This window comes from Echinops telfairi, unplaced genomic scaffold (assembly GCF_000313985.2).
Source record: "Echinops telfairi isolate 266 unplaced genomic scaffold, ASM31398v2 ScPeMD7_655;HRSCAF=1070, whole genome shotgun sequence".
Taxonomy (NCBI): Eukaryota; Metazoa; Chordata; class Mammalia; order Afrosoricida; family Tenrecidae; genus Echinops; species Echinops telfairi.
Genome location: NW_022104553.1, coordinates 11,829,700 through 11,842,890, shown reverse-complemented (window position 1 = coordinate 11,842,890; position 13,191 = coordinate 11,829,700). Strand labels below are relative to the sequence as shown.

The window sequence follows — 13,191 nt, the reverse complement described above, 5'->3', positions numbered from 1 at the left end:
TTTCAAGGGGGGAGATGATCTATAGAGCTTGAGGGATGGAAAGATCTCTATTGTGGTCGATCCTGACTAGAACTCCCAAGGTAGTGTAAATAGTTAAGTGCTAGAACACCAGCTGTAAGGCTGGCAATTTGAACCCACTCGGAGGTGGAAGACAAGCCTGGTGATGTGTTTCTGGAAGGCGATCGTTCTGAAAACCCTCCGGGGCAATTCAACGCTGAAGGAATGGAGTCACCATGGGTAGGAGTCAATATGGTGGCACGTAAAAATCACAATGGGGAGGGCATGTGGCAGATCTAGATCCCAGCTTCTGAACTTGCTATGCGATCTTGGTCACTTAGTTGTGACCGCCTGTTGACTTATTTGTTCTAAGTCTCTATTTCTCCTTAAGTACAAGCAATAACAATCCCCAATAGGATTATTTTTCGTTGGGTTCAAACAGATAATATTTATAAAGTCAATACCTGCATCAATAAATGTAGTTTTGGGCCATTGTTATCATTTGAAATTCATAAGTGCCGTGCCCCAAATATTTAAACATTTGTCATGTACTGGTCTTCAATGTGCATGAATACATAATGGAAGGAATTATCTTAAATGTGAGTTTGATAGTGCTCGTCATTAATTCTCATGAGAGTCATTGTCTTATCTACGCATCAAGTCTTAGCAGTAAAGGAGTGAGTCCCAACTCTTCACACCCCTGAGGTTTCAGAACGAGCATTTTCATTGCTGTTAGCATTCCAAACTTGCTCAGTGCATACAGACCCGCCATGCATAGGGTGCTGTGTGTTTCTAGTGTAATCCCCACTCCATACTCCCTCTGGGAAAGATGCTTTAGACCCAGAGGCCAACGACTAAAAGGAATGGGCTGGTCTCTGAGAAGGAAGGAGCCACCTTCCCCTGTACTTCCTTGTCCCGAGCACCCATTTCCAGTTGACCATCAGTTCCGGTTCCAGAGTTTATTACAAAACAAGTCTGAGGAAGAGTCACTCGTCATAGAATCTCGGCAGCTCGTTGCCCAGGATCACTCGATGATCCACACCCGCAGCGGTGATAGTGACCAGGTAGATGACGCCCCCACTAGAGCCATCCCGGCTCATGGCCAGAGTGATCGCTGCAGAGGGTTTTGAAGAGATGGAAAGAGAATGGCTTAGTGTCAAAAGCCTTTTCCTCCCCGCCTGATCATATCAAATCTCTGAGCACTGTCAGCAATCAACCCCCGCCTCCCAAAGAGGTGCATTTATTCGTGTGCTGGCAAACTAGCTGGAAAGGCATGCCACGACATCGAAGCATCTTCCAGTGCCCATGCGCACATGCTCGATGCCAAGTTCAATAAGCAGCTCAAAAAGCTCCTTCACATTTACTAATTGGCTCTTGTGAGCTGGTCCAAGCCAGTTTTAGCACACTAGTGCGTGTAGTGACCCTACATCTTAATTTGGTTTCCTGAGAACAGTCCTTAACCAGGCCTCTTTTCCTGAAGTCCCATCTAGTTTAGCATTTGCCCTGCCCGCTTCTTCTCTCAGAAGTGTGCCAGTTGTGGTCTTAATACAAGGCTCACCCACATATTTCTCTTCTCATCATGTTTCATCTTCCTTTTGTGTTAAAAAATAAAAAAAGTAAAAAAAAAACAAACAACCACCCAGCTTCCCTTCCATTTGGCCAATTACCATCTGTGGTGAAGCGCCTGCATTCCTCAGGGGACATGCCTGCCTTATATGCCGCGTCCACATAACCGTAGATATAGCTGCTGCCAGAGCCCCCAATTGCAAAAGGCTGCCGAGTCAGCATTCCTTCCAGGGTTACATATACCTAAGGGGGATATCGTTAGTTCAAACTAAAGAAGCACTTGTTCTCTTCTTCCCACGGAGACAGAGAAGCAGGTCGCCTCAGACTCGACCACGAAGGTGGTGTCTTTGCTGTCCATTGCTAGGACAACATATGACCACCCTCCTCCCCGCCAGAGACGTGGGGAACCAACCCCAAGAGGAGAGAGTGGGCTGGGAAGGACTCACTTGGCCCCCCTCACGTTGGTCCCAACCAGCTACCATGAGATGTGCAGACAGGTCTTCTCGATACTTGTAGGTGATATTCTTCACCACGTGGGCAGCAGCCATAACAACAGGAGGTTCTTCAACTTCCATCCTGAAGGAATTGGTAGGGACAGGAGTTGATATCATTGCCTCAAGTCCAAGCTCCTGCGCCATCGGTATCATCCCTGCCAAGTGGCACTTAGACCTACAGCTTAACAGGTCTAACTCCAACTGAGGTCTCATGCCACCCATTAGAAGACCTTTCGGTTGTCCGTTCGCATCCTCTAAGCACATACTTCCCTGTGTCTGTAAGGTCCCTGCTCTGTGTGGGTAAAGCCACATCAGCTGCGCTTCTGTCCCAGCAACCTTGATCTCTCACAGAGTCACGGTGCTTGCAGCAGCTCTGGTGGGGTAGTGGTTAGGCACTGCGTTGCTAACTGCAAGGGCTCACCTGCTGAGTGGAAGAAAGACAGGGCTCTACTCCCGTGAAGAGTTAAAGTCTCAGGAACTCACAGGATCCGTTCTACCCTGGCCTCTAGAGGTGCTATGAGTCCGCATCAACTTGACGGCAGTGAGCGTGGCGTTGGGGTTAACTTTGCCTGGGCAGGGAAAATGAAGTGCTCGACTACTACTTAATGGTTTTGGGTTGGGATCCATGCTGAGGTGCCTCCGAATAGAGTCTTGGTGATCCACTTCGGAAAGGTCACAACCTTGACAACTCTAGGAAGCACAGCTCTCCTCTGGCATACATGGGTCGCCGTACATTAGCATTCACCTGCAGGCACCTCGCAGCAACCACTTTGCCTGAGTGGTGCAGTCTATGCGCTCCACTGCTTACCGAAATCTTGCAGGTTGAGTCCACCCAGAGGCACCAGGGGAGGAAATCTTGGTGGTCACCAGGAATTGGAGCTGCCTCCACAGCAACTAGAACTCTGCCTGATATTACTGACGAGGGAGCCGCACTACCAGTCACTCCCCCCATTATTTACGGGGAATGCAACATTTCAAACTGCTTTCATACACAGAATTTGATTCCCAAAATAATCATGTTTGCTTACTACAATTACATGGGACCAGCTTCCTAAATGCCAAGGAAGGTGCTGGGCCTCATGGGAGCCTACACACCCACAACCTGGCTGTGAGACAAGACATGTGATATGAGACTGGCAATTTCAAGGGCCAGTGTATGGAGTCCCACTCCTTCCCCACGCCCATCAGAGGGTGCTCATGTCCTTCGGGTAAACCTTTGCTCTGAGACACTAGCCTGTGTATGGCAGACCTGCCTGGAGACAGGTGACGACAGAGCCCAGCCCTGAAGGGAAGGGTCACAGTCCTACCGATGGCCATGGAACGGAAGCTGACTCATCGCGCCCCTGTAGGACACAGACTATAAACCTTTATGGAGACAGACGGTCTCAGTTCTCCTCTATGGAGTGACGGTGGGTTCCGACCACTCCCTTTGTCTTTGTCGTTAGCTGGCCTATGCTTAACTCATTGTGCCACCAGGGCCCCTGGAAGGGTAGGGTGGATACTGTAAGCCCTACTATATAGATACAGAAACTGGCTTAGAGAGATTCAAGTTGAGTTTGAAGTTGGAACAACAACAACAAAATCCCCCCCCCCCCAATCTCCGCACTTCCCAATGCAGGGTTCCACAGGCACTTGGACTCTGCCCGTTGGGAGAGGTCTAGCGGGTGGAGTCAGGGCTCCAGTGCCGGTGGAGAGGCGTACCCGTGGAGCTCCAGCTGGTAGGTGGCCATGTCTGCTATGGCCTGGGCATCCGCAGCCGATCCGGAGAGGGCACAGTAGATGCGCTGGTGTAAGGGGGCCAGTTTGTCAAACACTCGGTTCACCACCGCCTGTCTGCCAAGAAGCAGTAAATGATCATCAACGTTGGAGTTGCCAGGCAGTTTTGAGGTAAATCACCCAGTGCCCGTCGAATGGATTTCATAAGCGAACAGCCCTAGAGTGTGTGAAATGGAATGCTTGGATTGAAGCAGCAGGAGGAAAAAGATCTCAGCTAGGCAAATGGTGGTATCTGCTAATCAAAAGGACAATTCGTTTCAGGGTGCAGTTTGTATAACTGAAAAAAAATAGTTAAGCACTCAAGAAAGATATGCCTCTTATCAGTTTTCTTTGCTAATTAACCAGGTGGAGGACATTCAGTGTTCTATGGACTGTAACATAAGTGATACCGATCTAATCCCAATTTGGACTCATTTTGCATGTAAAGAAACTGTGACCAGGTGCGGGGCAGAGGTAAAATTAGTTTGACACGTGATCAGTGAGAAACCAGATTGATCAGTTTGGCAGGGCCCTCCAGCCCCCTTCTCGGACCTCACACAGTCCTTACGTTAATCCCTGTAAACTGCCAGCCTAGGCCATGGAAGCATTCAGAACCGAGATCCTGCTCCATGAATCAAGAGACCCAAGCATCCACCCAGCATCTTTTTATTATGGCCTCTTCTTTTTGGAAGGGCAGCTTTCGTTGATACTCACCCTGCAGATACCCGGGAATCAGAACCCACCACGACGCCCCCATCAAACTCCACCGCCATGATGGTTGTCTGTGGAGACACAAGGAGTGGGGTCTCAGAGCCTCGATCAGCATGGGAAGAAGAGGCCTGCCCAGAGAAGGGAAGTGACCGGCTCATGGACATAAAGTAACCCAAGGCAGAGCTGACTCCCACCAAGAAACCAAACCCGCTGCATCCAGCTCGTTGCTGAGACTGTGCATCCTTCCCGGAGCAGACAGCCTCATCCTTATCCCGTGGAGCCGCTGGTGGGTCTCCCCATCATTTCCACTTTCTTCTTTCCCTCACCTGGCTGCAGGAGAGTGTCAAGCCTGGCTATGGTGTAACAGAGAAAGGACCACATCCCTAAGCTCCAACTTCCCCAATTGGAACACTTTTCACTCTAGAGAGAGGATGAGGCTTTTAGAGGTGAAGTGCTCCCTTGAGGAAAGAGCTCACAGAGGTGTGTGTGGAGTAGCCCAAGTGAGTGCTCTCCAGCGCAGTCTCTTGTCCAGTGCGGCCAGTGTGTGTGAACACAGAGCAAGTTATCGTGACTTTGGAAACCAGGTCATGTTCCCCCCACCCTGTGTGTGTGTGTGTGTGTGTGTGTGTGTGTATGTGTGTGTGTATGTGTGTGGAAGGGGCCAGATCATCTAGGAACAAGACCTTTATGTTTTTTGAACAATGGGAAACACTGGCCAAAGATGGGAAGCAGATCCAGGCCAGGAATAGAAGGAAGGAAAGCGAAGATCACGTGAGACCATTTACAATGGTCTTTCATACAGTTCCTCACGTGGTGGTGACCCCCAACCATAAAATCATTTCGTTGCTACTTCCTAACTGCAATTTTGCTACTGTTATGAATCATCAAGTAAATATCTGACAGGCAGGATATATTTTCATTGTTGCAAATTGAACCTAATTAATGCGTAGTGATTAATCACAAAACAATATGCAATTATAGATTGTGAAATATTTATTTCTAATGACAAATAAATGAAATTTTGTCTTGAAGCATGGTGTAGCGTCGGCAACAGCCTTAATATAACAACAGTAAACTACAGTGCTACATGTGGAGACAGTCTGCATAACAAGCCAATGTCAGTATGAAGGTTGAGCTAGAGGAGCGGTGTCTCGGTTCCTAAGACCATGAGAAACATGTGTTTTCTGATGATCTTAGTGAAAGGGTGAATTGACCCCAAAGGGGTCGCGACCCACAGGTTGAGAACCGCTGGCTTAACGTGTTTCTGCTCAGAAGGCAGTCGATTTCTGAAGCGGCTTTCAGAAAGGCTGTGCCCGGGGACTTTGAGCTGACATTTCCAGGTCGAGAAAAAGAAGCAGGATTGCGTTATCTTTGCTTCACTCCTGTCCTGTTGGAAGGAACCTTAAGGACCGTTTGTTTTCAACGAGGAAACTGAGTCACAGAGGGAGCAAGGGACTTATTCAGGATGATGATGGAGCGTTAAGAGCAGAGCTGTGACTAAAACTCGGGCTCCACTCCTATGGGTTGCTCTGATTTCTCCCCTTGCGCTGCTCATTTGGCACTGCGGGGAGGCTTTCTAACGTGCAAATGGCTTATCTGCGGCTGCCTTCACCCCCCCCCCAGAGTTCGTCAGGCCCTCAGGGATGCTGACTACAGAGGTATGGTGAGCAGAAAGAGGTGCCAGAGGACCCGGGCCTTTCTACACGTTTTTACTCCACAACAGATCTGCTTCGAAACCAAGAGTGGTGGCAATAGTCGGGGAGCAGAAGTTATCCAGTCTTGCGACTGCCATTTGCCCTGGGTACGCAGCTGGGCAAAGTCCCCCAGCAGGCTTGTAAGAGCGAGCCCGGGAGACGCGGCCGGGAGCGTGGGCAGTGCCCGGGGAGGCGCCGCTGGCCGACACGGAAGCCCGTGGCCAGTGCTCAGACAGAGTTACTGGGGAGCCGGTTATCAAAGGTCCGTGTCATGGGTTGGCTATCCCCAATCAGTGCCCTTCTCCCCAAAGCCTCATGACTTCCCTGGGGCATCATTGCGCCATCTGGGCTCCCCGCCCCACACTCTCCCTCCATTTGACCAGCCCCCTGAGCGGACAAACCAACCCACGGGCCTGCCAGGTGGTTCCTCCTCGGACACCGCAGGTCGCAGGATTGCCCCCTAGCATTTCTGAGGCTGTAAGCCTTCCCGGGAGCAGGTGGCCCCATCCTTCTCCCACTAAGCAGCTGGCGGGCGGGGGTGTGTGTGGGGGGTCGGGACGCTTCACACACTGAGCTACCCAGGCTCCCTTGACCAGCCAAGAATGAAAGCGAAAGTGCCTTAGAACCGCTTCCCCTTGACGGTTCCTGCGAGGCGCCAAGGCACCCCCCTCTCCACGAGCTGTGCCTGCGCGGCCCTCGGACGACCTCCTTGGGACCGCACACCCTACGTGCACTGCGGGGCGCACCAGCGCTGCTGCAGCTGCAGCTCCCGGCCGTCTCCCCGCACCTCGGCCCCTTGTTACAAGCGCTCCTCGGAGCTTTCAGGGGGTCCCCGCTGACCCCCTTTCTCCATCCCTCTGCCCGCCCCCAGCCCCGGCCCGTTACCCCGGTGTGGACTTCTCCGGTCCCGGGGAGCTCCCAGGCCGGCATTCCCACGCGCAGCATCCCGGCGGGCGCCCGCTGCTCGCTGCCCGGAGCCCGCTTTCTGACCTGGGACAGCGCCCCGGGCCCCGCCTACCGCCCCGCCCTGCGCCCCGCGCCGTCCGGGGGCGCCCCCCGCCCCCCCTCCCTCGGGCTTCCTGCCGCGCCGCTAACCTGTGCGCCCGGGATCTGCCTGGCGACTGGTGACGCGCGAGGCCGGGGGCGGGGACCCGGCACCGCAGACGGAGGGGTAGGTGGGCTGGGCACCCCGGGAAGACGCGCACGGGGCGCTGGATCGGCTCCCCAGACCCTCGCGCCTCGAGCTGCCCCGCCCCCCGACGCCCCCGGGCCCCCTCCCCGTGCCCCCCGCGCCCGGAGCCGGGGCGGGCGGGGTGTCCAAGAGGGCGGACCTCGAGAGCCGGCCACCGCTTTCGATTTCTCTTTCCTCTAAACGGCTGCGCTTCTGCTCAGCGCGTCCCGGCTCCCCCGGGGCTTTCCGCGGTCCCCGCCCCGACGCCGGCCCCCGCGCCCTGGGCACACACAGGGACCAGGCTCAGCAGTCCACCCAACCGGACAGCCCAGAGTCCAGGCCGGGCCGGCGCTCACTTGCCCATGGCTGACCCAGGGCGCCCCGCTCCCGGCAGATACCTCTGCCTCCCCGGAGCTGATGGCGCGTGGCTGGGGGCGACGCTGCTGCTGCTGCTGCTCGTGGACTGGGTGCTGGTCACCAGCGCGCTGCCCGGGCTAGTCTTTCTCCTGGTGCCCCCGGCGCTGCCGCTGCTCCGGCTCTGTGTGGTGGGCCTGGGCCGCTGGGCCGTGCTGTGGCTGGGGGTCCGCGGGGTCCTCGGGGTCTCCGCTGGCTCCAAGGGGGAAAGCGCACGAGGCCAGCGCTGGCTGACCCTTTTGGAGCCGCTGGCGGCGACGCTGGGCTTGGCCCTGCCGGGACTTGCCTTGTTCCGAGAGCTGGGCTCGTGGGCCGTCTCCAAGGACAGTGCTAGCCCCAGACTGCTGTATTGGGCAAGTTGCCCCGACGCCTTCGTCCTCAGCTATGCAGGCGCCCTGCCTGCCGCTGTCCTGTGGTGCAGCCTTGAGAGACGGGGGGCTCCTGGCGACCAGAAAAACTCTGGATCCTTGCTGAAACTACTGCTGCGCTGCGTGGCCCCCGACATTCGCCGCTACCCGTTTGTTCTGGCCCTGCTGATCTTGTCCTGCGTCGGTAAGTAAGCGGGTGGCAGTGGGCGTAGCGGGCCAGGAGACTGGGCAAGAAGTAATGACAATGGCAGGGAAGCAAGCGGTTTGAGGCGGAAGGCGACCCAGCTTGGGTCTTGGGAAGCCCACTCCGGGATAAAGACCACCGGGCTGGGTGGGGGCGAGGAGTCATGGACCGCAGGCCTGCCGCAGACATGACTTCCTCTGGGCCGTGTCCTCTCCTCGGCTTTCACCCTCATCTCTAACCGGAGGGTATTCCAGCCATGCCCCCCAGGTCTTGCTTGTGTTGTGAGTTCCAGGGTAGAAGCCTAGCCCCGATATCTTCTTCCTGGCCCTGGTCTGAAGAATAATGGTGGGGCAGGCTGCTGGGAAGTGACCTGCTTCGATGTAATACTTGTGATGGATGGAGTTCTTTTCCCCCCACCCCAGGGGAAATGGCCATTCCATTCTTCACTGGCCGCATCACTGACTGGATTCTACAGGATGGGACAACGGCTGGCTTCACCCAAAACATAACCATCATGTCTCTCCTCACCATAGCCAGGTCTGGGGGCTGGGGAGGGAAGGCTGAGCTACGCTCCAAAGTCTACTTTTGTGGGGACATGGATGGCCTCCCTCCAACCCCCTGACCTTTTTTCTCCTCCCCCTTCTCCCCCCACCCCAGTGCCGTACTGGAGTTCTTGGGCGATGGAATCTACAACCAGACCATGGGCCACATGCACTGCCGCTTGCAGGGAGACGTGTTTCAGGCTGTCCTTCGCCAAGAGACAGCGTTTTTCCAACAGAACCAAACAGGTTTCTCACCGATTTTCATTACAGATCCACTTACTCATTATATCCCCACATATCATTTTACTTGTAATTTTGATCTCTTTTTTGGTATCAAAAACCTCACTGCCATCCAGTCAATTCCGACTCATCGTGGCTCTATAGGACAGAGTGGATCCACTCCTACAGGCTTCCAAGACTAACTTGTTTTGGAAGTAGAAAGCTTCGTTTTCCTTTGTTCTCTCCCACGGATAGGTGGTTGGTGGTTTTGAAATGCTGACCTTGGAATTCGCAGCCCAATGTGTGACTGCCCCGCCACCAGCCCTCCTTTCTTTTTAATACACACACCGTTGTTTCAGAGTCTTGGTATACTTCCAGCCTGAACAAAAATGGTCCTTTTTACCTACCACAAAATATACTTTTTCCCTTAAGAGCTTCCCCATAAATCGATCCCCATCCTTTAATAAAAACGATGGCATCGCAAACCTGGAAATTCTGAGAGCATGGAGTCCTCATGCCTACTTTTTTCCAGACAAGGAAACTGAGGCCTAGACCCAAATGCTGAAAATTGCCAGCTCACCTGAGAGAAGCTTGGGTGAATGAACCCATTTCTAGATTCCCAAGGCACTGCTGGGTGTAGACACCATCTCTCGCCTCCCACCTCCCTGATATCCATGCAATCAGCTTAAACTCTTCTGCCTATGTGCAGATATCAGGGACTTCAAAAAGTTTGTGGGAAAATGCCATTATCTTTTAAATTCAGTTTTCCCCCTCTTGCACTGCCCCCACCCCATGGACTTTTTGAAGTCCTTTGTACAAGTCCTTTAAGGAATAGAAAGATATCAGAGATCAAAATTTACATTGGCATCAGATTTCTCATCGTTCAAATGAAGGTCTTCCTTCATGCTTCTTGGCTATCATTTTTAGATTGATTCCCTGTTGTCTCCACCCCTCCATATGACCTTGTTGGCCCCAGCCCCCTTAAAACACCATGTTGACACCCCCACTTCCGGCACCCTGGATTATTCTTCTCGTCACTCTGAACCCCATCTCATTTATTCTTCTCCCCAACTTTTGGCAGGTTCCATCACATCTCGGGTAACCAAGGACACATCCACCCTGAGTGAGTCTCTGAGTGACGAGCTGAACCTGCTGATGTGGTACCTGGTTCGGGGGCTGTGTCTCCTGGGGCTCATGCTCTGGGGATCACAGTCCCTCACCATGGTCACCCTGGTCGCCCTGCCTCTGCTTTTCCTTTTGCCAAAGAAGCTGGGAAAATGGCAGGAGGTATGTTCAGGACCCTGGTTTAACCTACATCAACCCTCTGTCTCTCAGACTTGGAAGATTCCATTTCTCTCAACTCTCAGGACAATTCTAGTACCCACCTTGATGCCATTTGCATAATAGAATACAGTGAATCCTTGTTTATCACGGTTAATCGGTTCTAGACCCTACCGTGATAAATGAAATTCCGCGAAGTAGGATTCCTTATTTGTAAATCAAATATTTTCGTAGTTAGAGCATAGAGGACATGAAAAAACACCCTTTAGTCACCATTACACTCGTATTGCCCAATTTATTAAACGAAAAAGGGAAAATACAGTAAAACATTTTGGACGTTACAATTATCATTTATTATATTATTTATGGCATCAAGCGTGTACAGTATGAGCCAATCAGTGGCAGTAATGACAGAGCATGCGCTGTTATGCAAAAACCGCGATAGAGTGAAGCCGCGGAAGTCGAAGCGCGAAGTGGCGAGGGTTCACTGTACCTTGTTTCGGAAGCCTGTGAACCTAGCCGGCTCATTGTGAAGCTGCGCGGTCTCTGTGTCTCCTTGTCCAACATCTGTCCACATTGTGTTTTAAGAATATGGCATCCAGCCCCTTCTGAGCTATTACCTCCCCCTTGGTTTTCTCTAGTGTCAAGCGGCCGGCCCGTGTCTTGTTCTTTTCTCAATTGGTTCTCTGCCTTTTCTTCTGCCTAATCTCCGGACAGGTAACCCAGGTATTTGTGTCCCCTTGTGGCTTCCTAACCCTGTGTGACACCTGTTGTCCATGTCTCTACAGTCGCTGACAGTCAGGGTGCAGAAATCTCTGGCAGATGCGAGCCAGGTCGCCATTGAAGTCCTGTCAGCTATGCCTACGGTGCGGAGCTTTGCTAACGAGGAGGGGGAGAGCCGGAGGTTCAGACAAAAGCTGCAGGAAATGAAGACTCTCAGTCAGCAAGAAGCACTGGCCTATACAGTCAAGACGTGGACCACCACTGTGAGCACCTGGAGCCTCAACTCTACACCCTTTGTCCCTTGACCTTGCTCCCAACTCCTCCTCCACTGCGCATCCTTGGCTCCGGGTTCCCACGCCAGCAACCCGAGGCTCTATTACCGTACTCAATGGCGTTAACCGCTTCCCTCATTTTAGGGGCTTTACATGACTTTTCACAGATTCTGGGACCTGCCTTGGCCTCTCAGGGGAAGGCCAGGGACTGCCCTCCAGGCTCACTATGAATCGGAACAGACTTGAAGACAGTGAGCCTGGTTTGGGCTCTTACAGCTCGCGCCTGCAATCCTCTTCTCTGTGTTCCTGCCACAGATCTCGGGGATGTTGCTGAAGGTGGGAATCCTATACATTGGAGGGCAGCTGGTGATGAGCCGGGCCGTGAGCAGTGGGAACCTCGTTTCATTCATTCTCTACCAGATCCAGTTCAGCACAGCTGTTGAGGTGAGGCCCCCTGAGTTGTACTCCCCAATGCTTTGCCTTCCCCTTTCCCACCATCATCTGCCTTCCTTTCCTTCTATTAAAAAAACCCAAACAAATCATTTTATTGGGGGCTCTTACAGCTCTTATAACAATCCATACATCAATCGTATCAAGCATATTTGTATATGTGTTGCCATCATCATTTTCAAAACATTTTCTACTTGAGCCCTTGGATCAGCTTTTTACCCTCACCCCCCCACCTTCCCACCCTCTTGACCCCTTGATAAAATATAAATTATTATTTTTTTCATATCGTACACTGTCCACTGTCTCCCTTCACCCACATTTCTGTTGTTCATCCCCCCTTGGGGAGTGGTGGTGGTGATATTATATATGTCAATCGTTGTGATTGATCCCCCTCTATCCCCCCTTTCCCACCCAACTTCCTCCTACCCTCCTGGTATCACTACTCCCATTATTATTCTGAGGGGTTATCTACCCTGGATTCTGTGTGTCAAGAACTGTAGCAGTGGGCATACTTCAGTCTAGTCGGATTTGTTGGGTAGAACTGGGGCCATGATAGTGGGGGTGGGGGTGGTGGTGCATTAAAGAACGAGAGGAATGTTATATGTTTCATCGGTGCTATACTGCACTCTGGCTGGCTTGTCCCTTTCTTGTGACTCTCTTTGAGGAGATGCCCAATTGTCTACAGACGGGCTTTGGGTCACCACCTTGACCTCCCTCATTTGTATCGATATGATTGTTTGTTTTGAGTCAGTCTTCTGATGCCTGATATCTGATCCCGTCCACACCTCATGATCACACAGGCTGGTGTGCTTCTTCCATGTGGGCTTTGTTGCTTCCCTGCTAGATGGCTGCTTGTTTGACTTGAAGCCTTTAAGACACCAAATGCTATATCTTTGGATAGCCAGGCACCATCAGCTTTCTTCACCACATTTGCTTATGCACCCATTTTGTCTTCAGCAATCGGGAAGGTGAGCATCACAGAATGCCAGGTCATTAGAACAAAGTGTTCTTGCTCAATGTCCATCTGCTTCCTTAATACTTAACATATCAATATGTGTACATAGGCCTCTGTCCGTATCATTATATATTAATATACTTACAGAAGTACATGCCTATATTTATACCTCTATAAATGTCTTTTGCCTCCTAGTTCTTTCCTCTATTTCCTTTTACTTTCCTCCTGTCCCACTATCATGTTTGACCTTCATTTAGCTCTCAGTAACTCCTCTTGACTACATTGCCCTTGATCGAACCCCACCAGGCGTTCTATACTTTCCCTGTCATTGATTTTAGATCTCTTGTTGTTCCCTTGTCTCTGGGTTTGTTGGCTTTCTCCTCCCTTTCCTCCAC

At 52.1% G+C, this 13,191-nt stretch overlaps 2 protein-coding genes across 2 annotated transcripts in view; one reads left to right on the top strand and one right to left on the bottom strand.

The window, feature by feature from the left end:
- Positions 1 to 941: 941 nt before the first annotated feature.
- On the bottom strand, positions 942 to 7,183 carry PSMB9 (proteasome 20S subunit beta 9). The gene is made up of 6 exons (XM_004711733.2): positions 7,103 to 7,183; positions 4,527 to 4,594; positions 3,759 to 3,890; positions 2,010 to 2,139; positions 1,665 to 1,806; positions 942 to 1,111 (listed from the first exon to the last, which is right to left on the bottom strand). The coding sequence occupies exons 1-6, from the start codon at positions 7,160 to 7,162 to the stop codon at positions 984 to 986; spliced, it is 660 nt and encodes a 219-aa protein (XP_004711790.1). The 5' UTR covers positions 7,163 to 7,183; the 3' UTR covers positions 942 to 983.
- A 377-nt stretch (positions 7,184 to 7,560) lies between these two features.
- Positions 7,561 to 13,191, top strand: part of TAP1 (transporter 1, ATP binding cassette subfamily B member) — an 11,112-nt gene continuing 5,481 nt past the window's right edge. The window contains exons 1-6 of the mRNA XM_004711732.2: positions 7,561 to 8,354; positions 8,777 to 8,891; positions 9,012 to 9,142; positions 10,197 to 10,402; positions 11,185 to 11,382; positions 11,707 to 11,835. Coding sequence (XP_004711789.1) covers positions 7,751 to 8,354; positions 8,777 to 8,891; positions 9,012 to 9,142; positions 10,197 to 10,402; positions 11,185 to 11,382; positions 11,707 to 11,835 — 1,383 coding nt within the window. The 5' untranslated portion in view covers positions 7,561 to 7,750. The remainder of the gene's footprint in view (positions 8,355 to 8,776; positions 8,892 to 9,011; positions 9,143 to 10,196; positions 10,403 to 11,184; positions 11,383 to 11,706; positions 11,836 to 13,191) is intronic.